Source organism: Equus przewalskii, chromosome 12 (genome assembly GCF_037783145.1).
Source record: "Equus przewalskii isolate Varuska chromosome 12, EquPr2, whole genome shotgun sequence".
NCBI lineage: Eukaryota > Metazoa > Chordata > Mammalia > Perissodactyla > Equidae > Equus > Equus przewalskii.
The window spans coordinates 9,388,415-9,413,354 of NC_091842.1; the positions used below are offsets into that span (position 1 = coordinate 9,388,415).

General features: G+C 53.6%; 1 protein-coding gene across 2 annotated transcripts in view; it reads left to right on the forward strand.

The window, feature by feature from the left end:
* COL26A1 (collagen type XXVI alpha 1 chain) overlaps positions 1-24,940 on the forward strand; it is a 160,293-nt gene that overhangs the window by 33,675 nt on the left and 101,678 nt on the right. For both annotated transcript variants that reach the window (XM_070566357.1, XM_070566358.1), the window contains exon 2: positions 9,744-9,866. In XM_070566357.1, the coding sequence (XP_070422458.1) occupies positions 9,744-9,866 (123 nt within the window). The remainder of the gene's footprint in view (positions 1-9,743; positions 9,867-24,940) is intronic.

Consider the following 24,940-nt stretch of genomic DNA (forward strand, 5'->3'; position numbering starts at 1 on the left):
CTTCCCACAGCTTGTCGACCCTGGCGCTCCTCTCACGGGAGTAGCTGTGGATTGCTGTCGAAAAGCTCAAACCGCACAGTCTGATCGGCCAAATCATATACTCCCTTAGCTGCCTGCATGTGAATGGGAAATTCAATCCATACGTGGCCGATGTTCCATGTGAGGCTCTTTCCAGCCTTCTCTCAGGTGGGGGAGGCCTCAGGAATCCCCTGCCGCTGTGGAAGGTGCTAGAGAGTGAGTGCAGATGATAATGAAGTGGGAGGAAGCCGAGAGGCTGCCTGCGGCACAGCTGTGCTCTCTGGGGGCGCGCCGGCTCCCCGTCTCCCACGGACACGAACCCACACGCCTCCTTCTCCCATCAGGCCTCAGTGCTGGGCCCCGGAGCCCCTGTCCTCGCTCTCCTGTTTTTACAGAAAGATTGGGTCAGCTGCCCCCGGGCATTCAGCTCAGCATCCTTCCCCTCCAAAAGTCAGCGGCCTGACATTTCCGTCAGTTCCTCCCCAGTATTGCCTCGAAATGGACACTTCCAATAAAAACTATCGTGAGAAAATGCAGGCAAATTTATCTGCTTATGCAAACACTCCTACTGGTTTGTGTGCCCTAAAAACTGATCAGGACTTAGCGTAACACACACTCAGTCATCCTTATATAAACAAACCGTGGCTCCGGATGGTGCTTCGGGTGGATGAGAGGGAGAGCAATATCGGCCACAGAGACACTCACTTTGTTGGGAGATTGTGTGGCCGTCCGTGTGCTGGCCCAGTTCAGCCCCAGTTTGCCTGAATAGGGGGCGGATGATGAAGAAGACCATCTTGGGGGGGCTGCCATGGAGCTACGGTCATGAGCACCTTCATGGATTGGGTCCATTTATGCTGACTGGGTCCCCCTCCAGCCTCTGCCGCTCCCCACCACTCGCCACCAGAAGGTCCTCCTGGATCTCACTGACCCAGTTCCCCACTCCTTGAAAAGCCTTCTGTGTTCTCACTGCCTCTTTTCCAATGGGGTGGGTCGTGGGCTGATCGTGGATCTTCATCCTCCCCCCACTGAGTGGGTATCCCGCCTCTGCTCACCCCTTTCCCGGATGGGCACCCTCTACAAGTGCCGTGGGCAGCTCTTGCACCCGTGGCCGGCTCTCCCGGGAGCAGGCACGTCCTGAGCCTGAGTGCAAGTCTGTCTCCTAGGAGCCTTCCTGTTCTGACCCGACCCGGGGCCCTCTGGGGCCACGTGGGCAAGTCCCGGCTGGCCCCCCTGCAGGTATCCCGGTGTGGACAGCTGGGCTCCCAGAGCTGCCTTCTCCTGCCACAGCGCTCAGCTTGTTTCTGCTCCACTTATCTGAGGGACCCGCTGCTGGCAGTCCTCACCTGCTGGAGGGGGCAGATGTGAATCCGAGGGGCCCGGGGCCTCCCTTCCTCCTGGCCAGATCTTGGGCTTCTGACCTGTCTTCTTCCACAGACGTTCACCACCCTGCCGGTCGGCCTCCCCTTCCCCGAGCCCTGTCATCTCCTGCGGGTGGCACGGTGGCCGCAGCCCTGTCCTCCCAACACACCAGATGTCAGTTTGTCTATTTCCCTGTTGGGGCTCAGTGCAGACACCGGGTTGAGTGCCCACGAAGCAGACTCTGCATGGGGTCCATCACGGAGGATGCGTATTGGGGATGGCTCTTAGGACTAATATCCGTGGAAGGGAGGGGACAGAAGCAGGTGTGTGCAGAAGGAGGAGCTGGGCTGTGATGCGGGCCCCATGACAGCTACTGTCGACCTCCCGGGGCCTCTGTGGCTGGACTAGCCCTTCACAGTCCTGATGACCTGGCACTGGATGGGGCCCACCTCGGGAAGAGCTGGGCCTTGGCAAGGTGACTCTGCGCAGCTGGGACAGTACCGGGAGGGGCTGACCACTGAACAATGCCTGCTGACAGGGTTTCTGCTGCTGGGGCTGAAGGCCCTTCATTGAGGGGGCTCTGGGTGGCACAGCCCAGTGTCCATGACACGTGGGACGGCGTGGAGGGGAGTAGGGGTGTTCGTGACATCACTTTGCTAGTAAGACAGCCTGAGATCCCCTTTGTGCCCTGGAGGCCGCAGCTCACCATTGCCTCACTGAACCTACTGTTGGCGAGAAGCGCTCCACCCCTCCTGGGGCTCGTCCGCTGGGTTTGGGGCTGCAGTGCTGGACTCCACAGTCGCCCGCTCATGTTTCATCTCGTTAGACTTGGCTCCTGGCTCCGGGCTGGGGAGATCTAGCTTGGATCCCGACTCTCTCCTAAGACCCAGGCCCCCGTGTTTGTGAGCTCCCGGTCTTCCGCACTTGCCATCAGCAGCCCGCTGCCTCCATCACGGTCTGCAAAGCAGCCTTCTCCTGGCCGTGTGGCCCCAAGGGAAGAGACCACAGCTGGTGAAGACCCAGATCCTCTGGGGTGAGCTTCAAGTCACCAGTGGTGTAGCCAAGTGGCTTAGGGCTGGGCTTCAATCTTGGTTGCCTGTTGACTTGTTGGGTGGCCTTGGATGTGTTATGTACCCTCTCCCAGTGCCTCACTTTCCTTACCTGTAAAGTGGAATAATCCAGTCCTTACTGCCCAGGGTCATGTGGGGATGAATGGGAGGTAGGCACAGTGAGGAGGAGGCCGGGCACAGCCCACCCCATCAGCCCCACTGTGGCCTCATCTGCCCTCCACTGTTGTCTCGATGGTTTCACACATGGGGTGGAGGCGGTGCCTCCTGCTTGCTGTTTTGCGTGTGGATGGCCCCCTGAGGGACATAGCTAATAAGGGCCTGCCAGGGGCCATTGTACATCTCAGTGGCAAGGTGGATGTGGCATGGGGTTTGGAATTCAAGACCTAAACTGACCACGTGCTCGTTGTACGCCCTTGAGTCTCCTCCGGAGTGTCAGGTCCCCTCTCTGCCAAGTCCCTACATGAGAATCGTTGAGAAGATTAAATGAGGTCACGTGTGTGCTGGTTTGCTAGGGATGTCATAACAAAGCTCCACAGACAGGGGGCCCTCCACAGCAGAAATGAACTTCCCCGCAGTTCCAGAGGCTGGAAGTCCAAGATCAAGGTGTCAGCAGACTCGCTTTCTCCTGGGGCCTCTCTCCTTGGCTTGCAGACAGATGCGCTCTCCCTGTGTATTCACATTGTCTGCCCTCTGTACAGACTTGCATCCAAATTTCCTCTTGTTATAAGGACGCTGGTCATAGTGGATTAGAACCCACCCTGATGACCTCATTTTAACTTTAGGGTCTCTTTAAAGACCCTGTCTCCAAATACAGTCGCGTTTTGAGGTCCTTGGGGCCAGGGCTTCCACATATGAGTTTCTGGGGGGGCACAGTTCAGCTCGTAATGCTATGTGGAACTGCTTTGCGAACTGAAAAATGGGTCTTGGGATGTTGGACCCTACCCTGCCTGTGGGAGAGAGTCTCTGTGTGGTCAGGGGCCAGGCTGGCTGACGCTGTTTGTGGCAGAGTTGGCCTTCCTCTCGCTGGTAGGGGCTGGAGGCTGGCTCCTCTGCCTGCATCTCTCTGGGGACCAGCCAAGGCCCGCGGGCGCTGCTTCATGGGTGTGACCTCAGAGTCATCCAGTTTCCATCTGTTTGGCCATCGTCTTCAGGCTGCAACCTCCTTTCTCACGGAGCTTCTTGAGCCCAGCTGGCAGGCACCTCCTGGAACTGGCCTCTCTGGGGATCAGGCAGGGTGTGGCCAGGCAATGAGAACAGTGAGGGGCAGGTGGAGAGGGACCAGAAACGGGATACCCCCGACCTCGAGCAGCCATGGAGCAGACCCCACTGGGGCTCAGGGCCTGGCACATAGGAGAACCCAAGAAGCAGTGTTTGGTGAGTGAGTGTGGACTGGAAAAGGTCCTTCTGGGATGTAGGGTTTGGGGTCGGAGCAGCACACTTTACGAGGCCTGCCCGGAGCCTGCTGTCCTCAGGAGCCTGTCTGTACCCGGATGATGAGGGTTAAGATAGAGGTGCAGGGGCCGCGTGAAGCAGGAGGCAGGAGTCCGTTCTTGGCCAGGGGCTGGGGGTGGGAGTGGGGGTGGGCCTTGCGGGAGGGGATGGAGCCCGAATGAAGAGGGGTAGAGTAAGAGTTGGCCGAATGACAGAAGGTGACATGGCATGCCAGGGAGGACAACGTAGCAGTGTAGATGGCAAGATGGAGGATGGTGGGAGGTGGCACCAGGGAGGTGAGCGGGAGCCTGGGGGGATGGGCAGCTAAGAAGGCGTTTCAGGGAAGGCCACAGGGCCAGATTTGTGTTTTAGGGAGCGCCCTCTGGTGGCATGTAGAGAAGACTGCAGGGAGATGCGGCGGGAGGCTGGGAGCCGGCGGGGCGGAGGCTGCCCTGATGAAAGATGAGCATGCCCAGAATGAGGATTGAGGGGAGGGGCGCCTAAGGCAGACTTTCCCGGCCTGTTGGCTAATTTGGACATGGAAGTGAGGGAGGGAGAAGGTGGAGTCAGGGGCGATTAGCTCCAGGAGGTTTCTGGGTAAGGGGACCTGGAGCTTAGTGGTGCCCGTCGCCAAGATGGAGCAAGTTGGGGTTAGCATAGTGATGGGTTCGGTATTGAACAGATGGAAATGGTGGGTTTTGGGGTGTCCCACGGGCTGTGATGATATGATGCTGTCCAGGCAAGTGGGGCCCAAATGTTGGGGTTGAGAGGAAGCACTGAGGTGACTCCACATGGGGGCGGAGCAGGACAAGAATTGGGGGCAGAGTAGGTGGTCCTCATGGAAGGATGGTCTCCTTGTGAGGGGGAGGGCACAGCAAAGCCCTGGGCCTCCGTTCAGAGCTCAGGGTCCTGGGGAAGGAGGGGTCGCAGTGGCATCTCCCCGGGTGGCAGGTGACATGGGAGATGGGGTCAGTTAGTAACGTTCAGGGTTGGGCCAGGCTTGTCCTGAAGGCCCCTCCGTTCCGTCTGACATGATTTCCTTAGCGCTTGTTTTCTCAAAGGATTTCACGGCTTGGCCAAGCCACGGACCCAAATGCTTAGCCAAGTCCGTCGCTGTTCCCCATCAGGGAGTGGGCCTCTTCTCATAAGGAAAGGGACCTGGAGGGGAGCAGATCCGTCCCCAAGGCTGGGAGAGTTTCCCCTCCTGGACTCCATGGGAGCTCAGCTGGGGAGGGGGAGGGAGGATGACGAAGAGCTGTTGCCGAGATGATGTTCAGAGATGATGCCGGTCCCTTCCCATCCTGATGAAGGCTGCTGAGGGCACCTTCACGTCCCAGGCCCTTTGAGGAGCACTCCCAAAGTCTGTGCTCCTGGGCCAGTCCTTCCAGGGTCGTAAAAGGGACGTACGTCTCCTGCCAGGCCAGCCTCTGGGTGGAGGGCTTCTGTGGCCCATACAGCCCTGTTCACCCACCACTACGCACCCACCAGGGATGGTCGGGGGCGGGGGGGAGGGTAGAAGATGTATACATAGTGCTCAGGACGTGGGGATCCTGACTCTCTGGGGAGCAAGATTCCCCCAGAACCTCAGGTGCCTGGAGACGAACGCGGTCTTGAATTCCATCTGGAAAGGCCTGGAGCCCTCTTTCCTCATCTCCGCCTGCCTTCTTTGTTGTTTTTGGCCAGGTTTTGATTTTGGGAAGCCATTTACAGCCCATTAAAAGATCAAATGTCTGGGGATGATAAATCGAGGCATTTGAAACTGTTTTCCAATTCAAAGCTCGCTCCCTATGGAAAGTGCTGAGCCAGTGTAGTTCTGAGACGGCCGCACAGTCTGTCTGCTCCGGACCCGCAGGGGCAGCTCTCAGGGTGGAGCATTGTCCTCAGATTGACGGTAGTTCATCCTGAAAAGAATCACACAGAACGCCTGAGATGGCGCGACGCTCCTGGTAGGGATGAAGGAGGGGCTGGGGGCTGCTGATGTCTCGCGCAGTTTCCAGTTTCCCTGAGTAACTGGCGGAGGCAGGAGCAGTGGTTGGTATTGGGTAGGTGCGACCCTGCTGGTCCCGTGGGCAGGAAGCCTGGATTGCTTTCCCATCTCTGCTTTGGACTTTGGGCCATGAAGTCGAAGCTCCCAGTGCTTCTTTTCCATCTGCAAAATAGGCAGGACCATCCTTAGCTCTTAGGAATATCGTGGGCTTTCAGTAGCCAGCCAAGCAGTAATACCTTGGATTATGGAGTGCCGCATGGTTTACACACCATTAACCTGGATGTGCTCACTGAGTCCTCACAATAACCTTCAGACGTAGAATTTTTTGTTTAACTGAGGCTCAGAGAGGGGACATCACTTTGCTCAAGTCACACAGCAGGTTGGTGGCAGAACCGTGTTTTGAACTAGGTCTCCTGGTGCCTTTGGAGAGAGGGATCGACTTTTGACCACTTTTTCATTTTTTTCTATGGCATTTTTGACTGTGTCAATAGTGGTAATGTATATTTTCCTAGAAAATTGTCAAGATCTTGAAAAACTTTGCCTGGGTATAGAATTCTTGGTTCTAAATATTTCCCCTCAGAACTTGAAGCAATTGTGTCACTATATTCTTGAATCTGCTGCTGCCAGTAAGAAATCTGATTTCAGTTTATGATTGGGAATCTCTTACTCTTCTCTTTCTGGAGCATTTGGTAGTTTCTCTTCATCCAGAGTGTTCTGAAGTTTCACCACAATCTATCTGTTTGTTTTTCTTTATCTCCTTAGCACTCAGGGGGCCCTTTCAAATTAAGAACTCAGGTCTATCTTCAGCTCTCGGAAATTTTCTTTATTATTTCTTCAAGTATATACTTCCATTTGCTCTCTCCGATCTCCCCTTCCAGAGCTACTAACAGATCTATGTTGGAACTTGGTCTGTCTTCTAGGTCCCTCACGTTTTCTCCCTCATTTTCTATCTCTCTGTCCCTTTGCAGTGCACCCCTGGAAAGTTCATGGCTCAGAATTCCAGCTCATCCAAGGCTCACTCTTTAGCCATGTCCCTTCTGCTTTTCAACCCATCTGGTGAGCTTTTTATTTTCACAGTCATACATTTCATTTCTGAGATAACTAGTTTTTTCATTTCTTTCCTTTTTTTTTTTTTTTTGGGGGGGGAGGCAGATTGGCCCTGAGCTAATATCTGTTGCCAATCTTCCTTTTTTTGCTGGAGGAAGATTGTCACTGAGCTAAGATCTGTACCAATCTTCCTCTATTTTATGTGGGACTCTGCCACAGCATGGCTTGACGAGCAGTGCTAGGTCCACACCTGGGATCCAAACCCACAAACCCCGGGCCACCAAAGCAGAGTGCACGAACTTAACCACTATGCCACTGGGCTGGCCCCTATTTCATACTTTTTTTTTTTTTAAGATTTTATTTTTTCCTTTTTCTCCCCAAAGCCCCCCGGTACATAGTTGTGTATTCTTCGTTGTGGGTTCTTCTAGTTGTGGCATGTGGGATGCTGCCTCAGCGTGGTCTGATGAGCAGTGCCATGTCCGCGCCCAGGATTCGAACTAATGAAACACTGGGCCGCCTACAGCGGAGCGCACGAACTTAACCACTCGGCCACGGGGCCAGCCCCTCATAATATTTTTTGAGTGGAAAATTCTCTTATCTCTTTGAGGACATTAATTATGCTTTAAGAATTGTCTCCATCTATTTGCTTTATTAATTGTTTTCTCTTGTCTGTTGAGTTGGTGCCTTGCTTTCATAGTCTTGGCCTTTTTTCTCAAATGAGCTGAAATTCTTGATATTTGGGGTTTTCCACGAGCTTGTCCCTCTTTCTCTGTTTCCTGCTGCGTTTCCTCTTTGAGGTGGGTGGAGGTGAAGGGCAGAGAAAGAGTGTGCGAGAATTCAGTTGTCTGAACTTGAGAGGGTCCCCTTTTCTTCTGGAGGTCATCAGCTTTGGAGGCACCCACTCTGACCCCACCCGCCTCAGAGCAGGCGGATCCCGTGCCTGATTCTTGACCCCAGCAGGAGGGGTCACTGGGTCCTTCCTGGCTGGCTCTCCCTGTGGTCTTCTGACAGTCACCCCCAACTCCCTCCCCGATCCCACCAGCCACATCTGCTGCTTCTAACTTGCTCCCACCCTTAGCTCTGGTCTCCTTCCCTGTGTGTTTTGGGCTGCGCCCTCCTCCTTCAATTGAGTCCCACCTACTTTCAGTCTCTCCAGGATTCCTCAAAATTTCCGGCCCAATTCCTTCCTGTTTTCCAATGCCATTAGGGACTTATTTTTATCTATTTATATTTTCTGCTTTATTGAGTTATGAATGACACATAAAAATGTATATATTTACGGCCCAGCCCAGTGGCACAGCGGTTAAGTACACACATTCTGCTTCGGCGGCCCGGGGTTCATCAGTTCGGATCCTGGGTGCAGACATGGTACCGCTTGGCAAGCCATTCTGTGGTAGGCATCCCACATATAAAGTAGAGGAAGATGGGCACGGATGTTAGCTCAGGGCCAGTCTTCCTCAGCAAAAAGAGAAGGATTGGGAGCAGATGTTAGCTCAGAGCTAATCTTCCTCAAAAAAGAAAAAGTATCTATTTAGGTTGTACAATGTGATTTTTTTAAAAGGTGTACAACATGATGATTTAATATATGTATATATTGTGAAGTGATTATCACAAATGGTTGACACATCCATCGCCTTGCATAGTTGGCGTCTTTTTTGTGTGTGTGCTAAGAACACCGAAGATCGACTCTTAGCAAATTTCAAGTCTACAATACAGTATTATTAACTGTAGTCACCATGCTGTCCGTTAGCGCCCCAGAACTTGTTCATCGTATAACCGGGAGTTCGTGCCCTTTGACCAATGTCCCCCCATCTCTCCCACCCTCAGCCCTTATCTGATATCTGGTTTGCAAAAATCCCACAGCTCTCACAAAGGCATTTTTGTCTGTGGCTGGCTGCCAAATTATTGTTACTGTCGGGAGATATGAGTGGGGAACCTTCCACCCCCCCATTTTGCTGATGTCACAGTAGGGACTTATTTTTAGATTTTAAATATCTGAGATCTGCGGCTGGGAGGGCCAGATAGGAGTGTGTGCTTATCTGCCATCTTGATCCAGTCACATATTGTCTGCATGTGTCCCCTCCTCCCCACTGCAGCGCCCCAGCTCAGGCCACCTCACCTCTTACATGTTGCACCAGTGAGGCATTTTCTAAAATCAGGCCCATCTGAGTCATCCCCCTGCTCAGGATCCCTCAGTGACTTCACAATAAGACCTCCATCGAGCCTGATGGGTGCCATGCCTCTTTCTCTCCCCGGGCTGTCCCCTTCCTCCAGCCATCTGGCCACGTCTCATTGCACACAGGTCCCCGGACCAGCCATGGCCTCTCTCGCCTCCGTGCCTTTGCTCACACTGCTCCCTCCTCCGCTAATGCCATCCCCTCTCATTGCCCCACTTTTGGTCGCTGACTCTTATCTTTCAGTACTCCACTGGTTGGCCTTTCTTAGGACCCGGGTTGGGTGTCCTGCTCCGTTCCCATAGCTCCCTGAGCTCATCGTGTGGTTGTACTCGTGACCCCGAGTTCCTGTGGGTCGTAATCCTCTCCTCGTCCGTCTTCTCCAGCAGAGTGGGATTCCCCGGGGCAGCGGTTCAGTCTTTTTCATTGACTCCATACAGCGTTCAATGACTGAAATGATGCCAGGGCTTGGTGGCCAAGGGATGTGGGTACTCGCGCTCCCTCTTAGGCCCCGACAGAGGGTCTCAGCGCCCCCCTTACCCAAGAGGACGAGCCCCCCGGCTTGTGGAGAGGCCCTTCTCTGCCGGCACGGCCTTTTGACCCGCAGTCCGTGTCTCAGCGTCAGATAGGGCTGATGAGATTGTTGCTCTCCCACAGGCACTGGTGCCATCACACGGTGACGCGGACGGTGTCCTGCCAGGTGCAGAACGGCTCGGAGACAGTGGTCCAGCGCGTCTACCAGAGCTGCCGGTGGCCCGGGCCCTGCGCCAACCTCGTGAGGTAACGGCCGCGGGGCTGGCCTGCTCTGCCCTTCCTTTCTGTTCCCTTGGGTGAATCCAGCCCCAGCACAGCTGTCCGGGGAGGCGGGTGGACGCTCCGAAACCAGAGCTGAGCATGCATTTATGGAGCACCTTCTGTGTATAGGGCATGGGGGTATGTGTGTGCAAAGATGAAAGGATGCGCTCCCCACGACAGAACCTCACCACCCAGCGGCTGATTGGTGGGGGAGAAGCCAGCAATGGTCAATGAGTGGAGCGAGGGGACAGAGCGGCTTGGGAAGGGCCAGAAGAGGATGAAGAAGGAACTAGCCAGCCTTGCTCCAGATGAGAATGTGGGCCTATGATGCCCTTGCAAATCCGGCGTGCCTCCAGCCTTGCCCCCGTTATAAACCCTTCCCCTCCCGCAGCCCCGTCCCTCCCGCAGCCACGCCCATCTCTCAGCCCCGCCCTCTCTCAGCCCTGCCCCTCACAGCTCTGCCCCGTCGCAGCCCCGCCCCTTCAATCCCCGCCCATCTCGTCAAACCCCACCCCCCAGCCCTCAGCAGGTCCTCAGCATTCACATGGAAAGATCTGAATATGTGGCCCAATGCAGGGTCTCTGAGACCCCGGCCTCGCCCACCTCCCCATCCTCTTCTCTTCCAGGCCCTACTCCAGCTCCAGGGCTGGCTTCCTTTACCCACTCTCGCCCCACACCCATCCAAAGACCCTTCGCCATCTTGGATTTGACTCTAGCCCATCCCCATCAGGCCCCGTTGGGACACCCTTGAGGTTTGAAGGCCCAGCTCCCTTCCTCCCACAAATAAACATTTGTTGACCTCCTCCTGTATGCAGGAGGCGGGGGTGTTACTGAAATAAGAAAGGCTGAGGATTGTGTAGCCCCCTCCCAGTGTGCTTATTATGCTTCTTGGTGTAATTTATTTTTTAGCGTAATTTTAGCTTTTTTTGTAAAGAGTCTGGACGCTGCGGGAGTCTGTGCTGGGCTCATCTCCCTGAGCAGAGCCTCAGGGTGGGAGGAGCTTGCGGGGAGCGGGTTCCTGGGAGCACTTTGAGGCAGGGACTGTCTACGCGCCTGTTTCCTCGTGTGTCACAATGCCCCAGGCTGAAAGCGAGAGACGACATCACCACAAGAGGCTTGGATAACGGAGCCTATTAATCTCACGATAAATCTGGGAGAGGCGCTATGTAAGAAGCTCTCTGGGGGGATGGGAGCAGAGGTGGGGCCATGGCTGAGCCGGGAAGCGGATCCCAGACAGGTATCTCCCGCGGCAGCTCCATGCTGGCGTTCAGGCCTGGGCATGCTCTGAGCTTGCCTTTCTCTCCTAGGTTAGGGTGGCAAACCCCAGCGGAACCCCCCCACCCCCGCCGTCACCTCCCGGTGGGTGCCGTATTCTGTTGCTTATAATCCTGGCTGCTCAGCGCGTCTTGCACATTGCAATCTCAGTATTTACATAGAAATTTGCAGGGTTCCGTATTTCTTGTCTGTTTCCCCTCAGCACTTTCTGAAGCTGTGTGTGGCCCTATTCTTGTTCCCTTCATCTTTTGAAACATTCTGGATGCTTTCAATTGTGTTCACACAGAACTTTTGCAGGGAAAATGAGAGGGAATATGATCATGGTGTGATTGTGAACTGCCACTTCCAGTTCTCTGCTGTTCTGAGTTTTCCCTGTTATGGGGGTTGGGGCTAGTACAGCTTTGGAATCCGAAAGACCAGCTGTGTCTCCTTGAGCAAGTTACCTACCCTCTCTGGCCCTTATCTCTAAAATGCAGTCAACCCTTGTCTCATAGTGCCCTTGTTAGGATTCCACGAGAGAAAGTGCTAGTTTAGTGCTGCACGTGGCGTATTTCGGGACATGGTAATGACCGTGATTAACTGCTCCTTCCCCTTGCCCAGTGAATTCCTTCTTCCCTTGAAGGTCCACCTGCAGCCTCCCCTTTTTGAAGCTGTCGCCTGCACCCTCCCAGGCAGAATCGATCAGTCCTTCAGTTACGTTCTCCCAGAGCCTTATCTGTCCTTCACAGAGCGCAGCCGGGCTGGTTTTAGTTAATTGTCTGCCTGTCCATCCCTCCCGCTGGAGTCTCTCCCTCCAGGCCAGGGGAAGTCTGACCTTCACGTTTAGATTCTCCCGCAGCTTTGCGAGTGCCTGGAGAAGATGATCATGAACTTGGCAAAGTTTTGCCCACCTCCCCCCCCGCCCCGTTCTGCCTCCTGTCCCCACGCCCCCACTGTCCGGGTACTCACACTCTGCAAGGGAGGGACCCCCTCCGCTGGATCCCTTAGCCAGAGGTCCCCACACCTCAAGGGAAGTCATATCTAACTGAGGGCTCCTGGGCCAGGCCTCACCCGGTCATGTGTAGAATTGTGGGCAGTCCAACCAGAAGAAGAGAAACATGACAAGGCAGCTTGGAGAACCCTAAAGGGCATTTCTGTCTTCCTTCTTCTGGCTGGGTTTGGAAACGGGCTCTGTCCCAATTCCCTCATGTGGCTGTGACAGTGTGACCAGAAGGGACGTGGGGCCTTGGCCAGTGTCAGGAGAGAGTGAGTGAGTCCGGATGGAGAAGGGTTGGAGGAAGGATGAAGACTAAATGGCTGTTGAAGCAGAGTTGGAGTGGGCCCGGTAGAGGCCCCGACTCCAGGGCGGGGGTAGCTGTTGGGTGTGAGCCCCATGGGGACAGCCCCTGCAAGGAGGTGTCCCCTGGTCTGTCCCGGTTTAATCTGGCTGTGCTTAAGGGCAGAGCGCCCGCTGGTGGGGAAGGGCTGGTGGGGGGCGCGGGGCAGGAAGTGAGAGCCGAGGGGCACCTGGAGGGGCTGCTCTCTGACCAGTGTGCGTGGAGCCCTGTGGCCGAGTCAGAAGCGCTGCCCTCCTCCCTGGCTGTCTGCCGCCGTCCTCCTGCCTTCGCCCCAGCTTGGGTCTCTGAGTGGGCCCGGGACCCTAGCCCATCCCGCGCCCCCTGACTGGCTCACTCCCCATGAGCCCCAGCGAGGCAAGGGGCCTGGCGTGAAGTGGAGCTTAATGAACGGTTGTGGATGGGCCGGCCCAATCACCTGGACGCGGCTGTCCACGGGCGTCCCCTCCTTGGAGTCGTCGGGATATAGGGATATTCTCCTGGGGCACATGGGCTGTGCCATAATCCTGCCACTCGGAATGAGCAGTGCCTTCATCGTCACACCTCTTTCTCCTAGAGATGAGCTTAGCTTTGCCTAGAAATAGGTAACGTGATTTTGGGGTGCTAGGAAACCCCCAAGCCCCAGATATCCCCTCCCAGGGTGCCTGCAATGTTGTATTGGTTCACTCACTCACCATTCATTCATTCATCCATTCATTCATTCATTCATTCACATGTCCTGGAGGCTGGTTGCATGCCAGGTTCTGGCTGACAGCACTGCTGTCTGTCTGTCTGTCTGTCCTCAAGGAGGTGGCACTCCAGGGGCAAATAACTGTTTCCAAATGGTGGCTGGGGTCTAGGGTAAGCCAGGTTACTGTAGGAGGGCCACCCATCCTGACGGGGGGCCGGGGGAAGGCTCCTGATGGAGGTGGCATCTGAGCTGAGGCAGGGCCTGGCGGGCACAGGGAGGGAACAGCTGGAGCCCCGGCACAGAGGGGCTCATGGCAGGAGGGGCTCAGGAGCTCCAGACCCCTGAGTGGGGCTGGGCGATGGGGGACAGTGGGGGTGCATGAGGCAGGACGGCCACAGGGCCAGTGCACTCAGCTGAGGAGTTGGTGCTCAGCTGGTCATTCCCTTCGATTCGGCAGTGCCTTGTCCAGGAGCTTCCAGTTAAATATGATGATCTCCTCACCCCCTCCTGTAGAGGCAACTGGCTGAGGGACCCCCTACTGCCCCATGATGGGGGCACCTTGGGCAGTGAGGGCCCAAAGCAGAGGGTAGGAGGCAGAAAGGAGGGTGAGGGGGGTGAGAGCTCGTCCACCCATCACATTTGTGCCTGGGGGGGGTCTGCGTGCTCAGAGCTATGGGTTTCTGAGAGGAGCAGGACCGCCACGCTTTGCCACCTCCAGCCGTGGGAGATGGAGTCGGACTCGAGCGTGACCAGAAGCTGCCTGCCCCCTCGGGTTCCTGGGGCATATGGCCCTTCCCCCAGGCAAAGAGAACCCTTGTCCTGGACCCTGCCCATTGAGGAGGCCACTCTGGTCCTCCTCTAACCATGCCCATCTTCACAGGGTGAGGAGTCCATGAGGCCAGGTGGACGTGTCCATCCCAAGTCTGCGCCCATCTTCTAGACCATTCTCTGGATACCTGGCTAAACAGCCCTGAGTGGCTTCCAGGCCCGCCCTGGCCTCTCCCCTGAATCTGGGGGACTGTGCCTGTTGGAGGCACACTCTGAGCCTCAAGGGGTGGGTCAGGGGTGGCTATTTGTGAGAGTAGGGGGCGTGGATGGAGCTGGGATGTGTGGCCTGGGTCCACACACAGGGTGTGGGATGGAGCTGGGGGTCGGAGGAGAAGGGGTGGGGGTTGGGGTCTCACTTGTTTCATCTGCACAGATACGCATGCTGCGGTGCGTCCAGCCCAGTGTGTGGCTTTGATAAGCCCTTGGTGAGTGTTGGCTGCGGCCCTCTGAGAAGAGGTGTAAGTATCAAGTGAGCAAACAGTGGCCGGTGAGAGAACACGAGAACTGTTTGCTGGCTGAGAGCTGGGGACACCTGTCTCAGCGTCCTCCTGCCGCACACGCCTGCTCAGTGCGAGCTCTGGGCCAGGGCCATGCACGGGGAAGGGCCTTCTGCATCTCTGTGTAGCTGGATTCAGGGATCAGCCTGGCCGTCATCCTCGGTGGCGCCTCTCTCTGCAGGGCACTATGATGCCACACGTTATCGTGTTACATCCTGCATAGAAATGATGACCTTTCTACGACAAAAGTGTGCAGGTGGGGGAAGGGAGGTGTGGATGTGGAAACGTGAAGTGGGGCGCACTTAAGCCTATTTGGAATGCTCTAGGGGACTGGCATGTGCCCCCAGTCCCGCCTGTGCCCCCAGGAGCCCCATGGATGCCTCTTTCTTTCCATTTATTCATTCACTCAAGCTTTTCGACAAATACTTATTGAGGGCCCACTGTGCACCATGCGGGACTATGATGCCGAATACCGCCAAATCCTCTCTCTCATGGAGTTTATATTTATCTAAATAGGAAAACAAGAAAAAAATCTCCCCTCGTAATGATGGGGCCAGCCAGGTGGCATAGTAGTTAAGTTCATGCACTCCTCTTTGGTGGCCTGGGGTTTGGAGGTTTGGATCCCTGGCGTGGACCTACACACAGTTTGTCAAACATACTCTGGTGGTGTCCCACAGATGAAATAGAGGGTGAGTGGCACAGGTGTTAGCTCAGCAACAATCTTCCTCAAGCAATAAGAGGAAGACTGACAACGGATGTTAGCTCAGGGCCAATCTTTCTCACCAAAAAAATACCCCCAAAACCAAATCCCCTAATGAGTGTAGGAAATTAAAATAGGGTGATGTGACTGACTAATTAGGGTTACTTTAGAGGAGGTGGGAGAGAGATGCTTTGAAGAGATGACATTGATGCTGAGCAATGAGTCATGAGAAAGCCTCCATGTGAAGACTGGGTGAAGAGAGTTGGTGCAAAGACCCTGAGGCATGGAGGACCTGGATGAGGAGGTCAGTATCCAGAAGCAGACAGGAGAGGAGGAGAGTATAGGCAGAGCCTGATCTCAGTGGGTTTCAGTTTGGATTTTATTGTAAGCATATTGGGAAGCCATTGAGGGTTTTAAGTAGAGATGAGAAATGATCTGGTTTAGGGTTTTTTTAATTAAACTTTTTATTTTGAGATAATTTTAAATTCACATGTAGTTGTAAGAAACAATACAGAGAGATCCCGTGTCCTCTTTAGACTGTCCTCCCAATGGTAACATCTTGCAACACTGTAGGACGATGTCACAACCAGGGAATTGTGATATTGGCATTGATGCCATCAAGATACAGAACATTTCGGTCACCACAAGGACCCTCCCCCCCATGTTGCCACTTTATAGCTACATGCACTTTCTTCTCGCCCCCAACCTCTCCTTAACCCATGGTAACAACTAATCTGTTCTCCAGTTCTATAATTTTGTCATTTCAAAAATGACTCATACAGTATATAACCTTTTGGGAATGGATCTTTTCACTCGTCCTAATTCTGTGGAGATTCATCCAGGCTCTTGGGTGTATCAGTAGTTCATTCCTTTTTACTGCTGAGTAGTATTCCACGGCATGGACATACCACAGTTAGTTTAACCATTTCTCTGTTGAAAAAACATCTGGGTAGTTTCCAGTTTGGGGCTATTATGAGAATAAGGCTGCTATAAACATTCACGTCCATTCAGGTTTTTGTGTGAACATAAGTTTTCGTTTCTCTGGGTGAATGCCCAGGAGTGCAATTGTTGGGTCATATGGTAATTACATGTTTAGTTTTTTTTAAGACACTGCCAAACTGTTTCCAGAGTGGCTGGACCATTTGACATTCCCACCAGCAGTGTCTGAGCGATCCACTCTCTCTGTATTCCTGCCAGCATTTGGTGTTGTCACTATATTTTATTTTAGCCTTTCTGAGCCGTCTGTTTCATTGCGGTTTTAGTTTGCATTTCTCTAATAGCTAGTAATGTTGAACATCTTTTTATGTGCTTATTTGCCAGCTGTGTATCTTCTTTGATGAAATGTTTGTTCCTGTCTTTTGCCCATTTTCTAATTGGATTATTTGTTTTCTTTTACTGTTGGGTTTGAGATTTCTGTATATGTTCTAGATACAGCCCATTGTCAGTTACGTGGTTTGCAAATATCTTCTCCCACGCTGTGGCTTGTCTTTTCATTCTTTTAACAGTCTTTTGCAGATCAAAAATTTGTAATTTCATGAAGTCCAATTTATTAGTTTTTCCTTTTATGGACTCTGCTTTTGGGGTCAAGTCTCAGAACACTGCCTAGCCTTAGATGTTGAAGATTTTCTCCTACGTTTTATTCTAAAAGTTGTATAGTTTTGTGTTTGACATTCAAGTCCATGATCCATTTTGAGTTAATTTTTGCAGAAGGTGTGATGTTTAGAGCGAGGTTCATTTTTTTGTTTATGGATGTCCCAGATGTTCCAGCACTGTTTATTGAAAAGGCCATCCTTCCGTCACTGAATTGCTTTTGCATCTTTATCAGAAGTTCTTTGGGCATACGTATTTGCATCGGTCTATTTCTAGGTTCTCTGTTCTGTTCCACTCATGTATGTGTCTAGCATTCTGCCAATACCACACAGTCTTGGAAGCTGTAGCCACATAATAAGTCTTGAAATTGGTGAGACAGATTCCTCCCACTTTATTCTTCTTTTTTGAGATTATTTTAGTTACTATAGTTCCTTTGTCTTTTCATATAAACTTTAGAGTAATCTTGTCTATATTTGCCAGAAATCTTGATGGGATCTTTATAGGAATTGCATTAAACCTGTATATCCACTTGGGGAAGAATTGACATCTGTACTTTATTGAGACTTCCAATCCAGGAACATGGGAGGTCTCTCCATTTATTTAGATCTTTTTTGATTTCCTTCATCTTTCTTCATTGATTTCTTTGATTTTCTGTAGTTTCAGCATATAAGGCTATTCATTTTTTTTTGAGTGATTGTAAATAGCTTTTTTTTTTTGGTAAAATTGTGTTTTTAATTTTGATGTCCATGTGTTTATTGCTGGTATATAGAAATTCAGTTGATTTTTGTATGTTTATCTTGTATCCTCTGACCTTGCTGAACTCATTTATTAGGTCTGGGAATTTTTTTGTAGATTTCTTGAGATTTTCTACAAAGACAATCATGTCATCTGTAAACAGAGGTAGTCTTGTTTTCTCCCTCCTGATCTGTGTGTCTGTTATTTCTTTTTCTTGCCTTTTCACTGGCTAGAACCTCCAGCACTAGTTGGAGTGGAGAGAATATTTTGTTCCCAATTGTAGGGGGAAAGCATTTCACTATCAAGTACAATGTTAATCATAAGGGTTTTGTAGCTGTTGCTGATCAAGTTGAGGAAGTTCCCTATGTTACTACTTTTCTGAGGGTGCTTATCTTGGGGGCTGAATTTTGTCAGATATATACATTTTTGCATTGATTGATGCAATCATGTGATTTTTCTTCTTTAGCCTGTTAATATGGTGATTACATTGATTGATTTTGGAATATTGAACCAGCCTTGCATTCCTGGAATAAACTCCACTTGGTCATGGTATATAATTTTTTTTCTATATTGCTGAACTCTAATTGCTAATATTTTGTTAAGGATTTTTGTGTCTATATTCAGGATGGATAATGGTCTGTAGTTTTCTTGTTTTGTACTGTCTTTGACTGACTTTGGTATCAAGGTCTCATGAAATGAGTTAAGAAGTGCTCCCTCTTCCTCCATTTTCTAGATGAGATTATATAGAATTGGTATTAATTCTTCTTAAAGAATTAATTTGTTAGAATTCTCCAGTGAAACCATTGGGATCTGGAGATTTCTTTTAAGCTACAAATTCAATTTCCTTAATAGTTATAGGGCTATTCCAATGATCAATTTCATGTTGAGTGAGTTGTACTAATTTGTGTTTTTCCATGAATTGGCTCATTTCCTCTAAGTTGTTAAATTTATGTGTATAGTGATACTCCCTATTTCACTCCTGCTATTGATAATCTGTGTCTTCTCTCCTTTTTTCTTTATCATCCTTGCTAGAGGTTTGTCATTTCATTGATCTTTTCAGAGAACCAGTTTTTGGTTTTATTGCTTTTTCTCTATTGTTTTTCTCTTTTCAACGTCATTGATTTCTGCTGTTATCTCTACTCTGTCTTTCTTTCTTCTTGCTTTGGGTTTATTTTTCTCTCCATTTTGGAAGTTCCTGAGATGGGCTGATTTAGATTTTGAAAAGATCCCTGGCTGCTGTGGGGAGAATGGACACGGGTGCAACACAATGGTGGCTCAAGCTAGGAGGATAGCGGGGGAAGTGGGGAGACGTGGGCGGATTCAGGAGGTGTTCTGGAAGCTGAGGTGAGAGGAGTGTCTGATCACGTAAGGGCAGGGAGCGATCGGGGATAACCCTAGATTTTTGGTTTGGGTGGCTGGCTGGCTGGGCATGTCGTTCATTGAGTTGGGGCCACTGGCAGGAGGTCAGCCCTGGGAGGTGCAAACCAACAGCTTTGCTTTAGTCGAGAGAAGTTTGAGATGCCATCCAGCGGGAGGGGTGCAAGTCGGAGGTCGAAGACAAAGGTCTGGAGTGCCAGGAAGCCTCCGGGGCTGGGGCCATGTTGTGTTTTGTGGGTTCTAAGATGACTTTGGCAGGAAGAAGTACATTATCTTATCATCACTATGAACACTGCTAATTAAACTATATCACACCACCCACTGTCACACGAATGCCAACGTCAGAGATGTGAAAATGTCACAATCCGTGCCTTGCAGCCTTGAGGAAACGCGGAGTGACGGAGGATCAGGAGCGTGTAGACGGTGTTTAAAGCTGTGGGACTGGAGGTGAACTTCGGGATGAATAGATGGAGAAGGGAACAGTCGGGGCCCCCCAGCCTTAGAGGTGGGGCTATAGAGGAGGGGCGAGTGGTGGGGATGGAGGCCAAGATGGTATGGGCGGAGGAGAGAAATGAGAGGTGGTGAGAAAGTGAGAGGGGGACGACAGAAGAGTGTCTAGAGGTTCTGCTGGGAAGGGAGCGTGGAGCGGGGCTCAGAAGCGGGGGCAGCGTGGGGCCAAGGAGGTGCTCTGTTTGTTTTTAAGCTGGTTTCTAAACTCTAAACGGCCAGCAATGATCCGGGCGACAGGGGAGAAGATGGCGCAGGTGGCAAAGGGCAGCTGTTGGGGTGAGATGCTGAGAAGCCCAGAGGGGTGGGCTCGGAGCAGGGGGCAGTGGCCTCATCAGAGCAGCAATAGGAGGAAGGCCAAGAGTGGGAGCACCCGTCACCTGTGGGGGTCCATCCATGTGACACTCAGACCATCTGCCCTTGGGGCTCTTTCCACCAACCCATGAGCACCTGGAAGGCAGGACCATGATGTCCTCACCCCGCTGTTCCCAGGGCTCCGGCACATTAAGGTGCTTGACGATGGTCATTAAAGAAACACATCCATCCTCTTGTTAAGTGAACAAAAAATTGTAATACCACTGCGTCCCCTGTAGATTTGCCAATCCCATGATTTTTTTATATTGGATTCTTATGGTGTGTGTGTTGGAGGTGGGGGTGAGGGCGGCACCCACAACCAACACTCAGAGACATACATGAGCCCCAGAGGACTGGGCCAGGCGCCCAGGCAGTGACAGCTGGTGTGGAGAGATGCCAGTGGGGCCTGCGGGCCTGCTCCGGCCTGGGGAACTGCAGCCTCGCCCCCAGTTTCTCAGATCCTGCGTTTGGGCTGACGGAGCACCTGGATGCCAGGCACTAGTGCGCCCCTCCCTCCCTCCCTCATAGGGCTGCATGGAGAGAGGAGCGGCACGGGCCAGTCAGCGCTGGGAGCTGGTCCTGGGGTTTCCCTGGGGGAGGGACATTTGAGCTGAGACCTGGGGGATGGGGGACTGTCACTCGGGGAGGGCGTTTGAATGGGGGAGGGGGAACAGCCTGTGAGGGCGACGCGGGCGCCTCCCTGCTGGCTTCTGGGCAGCTCCATAGGGAGGGGGCTGGACCTGGAGACTTGCCTGTGAGGGACCCTCAGAACCAGCTCGCGACCCGGAGGAAGGCAGAGAGGACAAGCCACGCTTCCCCTGCCTGTGCCTTAGTTCCCCTTTCTGGGAAATGGGGACATCCCCCCCACCCACCCTCGTCTTGCTCCGGGGTGGAAATCACACCCCTGGCTCTGCCTTGTTCCTGGTGGCGGGATGTCAGGCGTTTCTGACGCTGTCCCCTGCCCTCCGGAGCCCCTCAGTCTGCTGCTGGAGGGGGTGGGCTGGGCCGCAGGGGGGACGAGCCCCAGGGACGAGGAGGAGGGGGGTTAAGTTTTCCTCGGCCTGACTTCCCTGCCCTCGGCTGTCTCCTGGCTCCTCAGAGCTCTTTGATGGCATTAGAGCCAACCTTTTCCAGATGTGCCGAGTGGAGGGGTTTTCCGGAACTCTCCGGGGCTCCATCTGCCTCCTCCACGCCCCTCTGCCAGACGGCCCCCCGCCAGCCCGCCTCCCCGCTCTGGTTGTCTTGCCTGCTGGTGAGGCCACATGGAGTCCTGGACCTAGTGCTTTCTTAACACGTGGCTTTTCTTTCCTGCCCCTCCTCCTCAGCTGGCCTGGGTGGGTCGGGAAGCTCACCCAGGCTGCCCCCGCCAGCAGTTGGGCTTGTCTGGGCTGCGAGCATCTCCCGCGCTGTGGCCCCCCACGCAGACTGTGGGCCTGGGCTCGAGTGAGGGGGAGGGCTGGGAGGAACACAAACCTGCTGGGCCCGCTGTCCCTTCCGTCTGGCACTTAAGAAGGACTAGCTTGGATTCTTGGAGGCCAGAGGCTAGAGGCTCCCGCTCCTGCCCCGGATCTGCAGTGGGACGGCCCCCTCCCTGTGCGCTGGCCCACTGCTATTAATCAGGAGATTAATAATCTACTGCTGCCCTTGCTGAAACCCCCACTCCCGTTTCCTGTTGAGTCTCCAGCCTGTCTCGGTACCTCCCAGTCTGGTCCTCCTTGCCAGGGTCCCTGGTGAGGAAGTGGGGCCAGGGCAGGAGCGGAGGCTGCAGGCTGGAGTGCCCAGAGATGGACGGGGTACCTGCTCCCTCAGATGAGGTCTCTGGGCTGGCACAGTCATTCTGAGCGGGCGATGCCTGGATGATGGCCCTGTCCTGGCATCCACCAAGGGACCTCATGATGCTTTGGGGACATTACCTTTGGAGGCCAGAGAGCCATGGCCTCTGCTTGCTTACCTCTGGTGATGGGCACCTCACTCCTCCTGGGATCCCTTTTTTCAAATGCCCTTTCACGTGATCATGTGCACCCAGGGCCACCTTTGGGGATGCATGGGACACATCTGCACCCTTTCCAGGACAGTCATTGGGCTGTAGGACTTCAGTGGGGTCCCTTGGAGGATCTCATGACCTCAGCTCTCAGTGTTTCCCACCCACCCCGCTTTGTCAACCAGCAGCTGCCTGACTCTCTTCCCCACCTCCCACCTCTCCCTTCCTATCCAGCTGCCACACCGCCACAGGTGGGACACTCCCACAGCTTGGGTCTTTCTTGAAAGCAGATCTGATCAGAATGTTCCTCTGCGCCACAGTCCCTGGGTGGTCTCCCCATGGCCAGAAGGGGTGGTCTCCCAATGGGTACACAAGGCTGTCTGTTGACGGGTGGAAAAACCACATCAAGTCTTCTGTTTATTTTTTAATCTGTGAAATTAAGCTCTACTGATTTTTAATATATGCAAAGACAGTAAGTAATACACATATATATACATGGAAAAATTAATATGCATATATCGCAGACTCAGAAATATTTTGCTGATCAGGAGCATGTTCAGGAAAGCTGAGAGGGCGCTGGCCGGTCTCCACAGGCCCAGGCCAGACTCCCTGCCTGCGTTTGAAGCTTCACTGCTGTCCTGGCTGTGCCCCATCTGCCCGTCAAAGCATTCTGCTCCCCAAATTTCACCCCAAACGACCTCCCCACTCTTCTGCTGTCAGCTGCCTCCCTGCCTTCTCGGCTCAGCAGAGCTCCCTCAGGGGTCCCCACAAGTGAAGGCCTTTTCTGGCCCCTCCTGGTGGCAGTGGCCACGCCCTGCTCCCCCATCCCTGCAGCCATCGGTTTCCACGGATGCTCCAGGGAGCCCCCGTGTCTTGGTCAGCGTGGCTGTTCCCAGCCTGGGACGCCATCTGGCACGTGAGTCACTGATGGTTTCATTCATTCCACCGGTCTTTATTGAGTGCCTACGACGTCCCCCGCCCGCCTGAGCTAGGCCTGGGGTGTGGCCCGCAGCTTAGCTGAGGAGACAAACGACATCAGGCAAGTGGTGGCCCAGGTAGATGTATAACGGTGAGGAGACTAAGTGTTTGGGAGGGAAGTCAGGGTTCTATGACAGTGGAAATAGAGGGGACCCAGCCTGCAGTGGGGCGCGTGGATCTGAGGATGGGCTGGCCAGGAAGGGCCTCTCAGAGGGGATGGCACTTTCACCAAGCCCGGGGGCTGCGTTGGAGTTAGGGGGCATCTCAAGCAGAGTTCCTAAACTCGAAGGCTGATGCTGGAGTTCTGAGCCGGCTCGAGGAGGAGAGAGCGGCAGGCAGCCAAGGTGGACAGTGGCCGGATCTTAGAAGTCCACGTGGTCATACTAAGGGTTTGGGTTTTGTCCTAAGATTGAACAGAGAAGTTGGGAAGGGTTCATGGAGGAAATCTGTGCGTTGATAACATCTCTGGAGCTTCTATGTGGAGGCTGGCGGTGGGGGTGGAAGCTGGGGCACCACTTAGGGGCCATTGCCACCATCTGGGAGGGCAGTGATGGAGGCCGGACAAGGGTGGGGTGGGCAGCGAGCAGAGGACAGGTGGATCCACGCGGTGGAGGTGGAATTCCCTGGACTCAGTGATGAGAGGGGGCAGGGAGGGGAGGGTCAAGGTGTCTGTGGATATTTGTTGAGTGAATGACAACCCCCAGGAGAATTTACGTCCTTGAATTGGCCAAGTGACAGTGAGGGAAGCCCCGGATCTGCCCATCTGAGGGAACAAATGCAGAGAGGTCAGAAGTCCCCAGACTTGGGCAGTCTTGGGAAAAAAACCATGGCTGGTGAGGTGGGAGACCCCAGATGGAGACTCCCAATTGCATTTGGGGAGTTTCAGGGAAGGAGGGGAACTTCGAGGTTGTCACGGCTCAGCCCAGACTTTCCGGGGGCTCAGAGAGGCAGGGCTCGCTCCACGGCTCACAGACGGGCAGAGACGCGCTGGAATCAACTAGAAGCAAGGCAGTCGGCCTGGGCTGTCCTTGCAGGGGTCGCCTGGGACATGTTCCCCAGTGTCGCCCTCGCTGGATCCCCATCTCGGCTGGGCCTCATCTCATCTCGGATGCATCTACTGTGGGGACGGGTGGCAGCTGATGAAAAGACAGGCCCTGGGGGTGTGCAGTCGCGGATGGGGAGCGGGTCACACCTGGATCCTCCACTTCCTGACGGTGGAGGCCCAGCCGGGGCTCCGCTGCCCACCAGCAGCACAGTGCAGGCAGGACTCAGTGTCCTTGTCCATAAAATGGGAAGAGACACTCACAGTGTGAGCAGGCCGAGCACCCAGGTGTTAGTGGCTGCAAGTCCCTTGCATTCTCCTTCCTTTTCAGAGCTGACTTTGCCATCTGTAAAATGGGCATAGATAGCACTTTCCGTGGACCAGCGGGGGCTCCCCCACCTTCAGCCCATTCACGCAGTTGCACAGCCTCTTGGCCAGCAGGCTCCAGGAGAACCGCCACGCCACGGGAGTCAGTAAATGGTCCGTCAGTGGATCCGTAGTGTTGCCCACCCACGGCGTGCCAGGCACAAAAAAGGTCCCTGCCCTCCTGGAGCCCACGGTGTGGCAGAGACACGGGCATCAATTAATAGCCACACGTGGGAGCACAGTTTGCAACCTGGAGTGAGTGCTATGGAGGCAGGGCACCAGGAGCCACTGGGAATGCTGATCTGGTTGGAGGCCTCAGGAAGGCTTCCTGGAGGAGAGGACCTTCAAGGTGAGAGTGGAGGTGATTGGGCCTTAAGTGGATAATAGAGAGAGAGAGAGGGGTGCAGCCTCTCGGGGGAGCCTTGGCAAGCTGGGTTCTTCCCGGAGTCCAGCGTCCTCAACGGAGACCCGCCTCAGGGCTGTCAAAAGTCCCACGAAGTCGGGAACCCCTGGGATTGTTGCCGTCTGTCATATTGTGGGGGTGGTCTGGGGGGCTGTTCTGATTTGAAAGGAATTGCTCCCTGGGGTGAGGGGTGGGAGTGGGGCGGGAGGCCTCTCTGCCCCTTGGGAACAGTCTTGAAGCAGCAACAGATGGTCCAATCACCTTCGTATCTCATGTGGGCGCTCAAGGTTGTGTGTGTGTTTGTGTGTGTGCACGCACGTACACGTGCGTCTGTTTGTAGTTTTGTTCATTGATCCATTTATTTATTTTTGACAAAAATGGTATATATTTAAGGTGTACAAGGTGACATTTTGATAGATGCA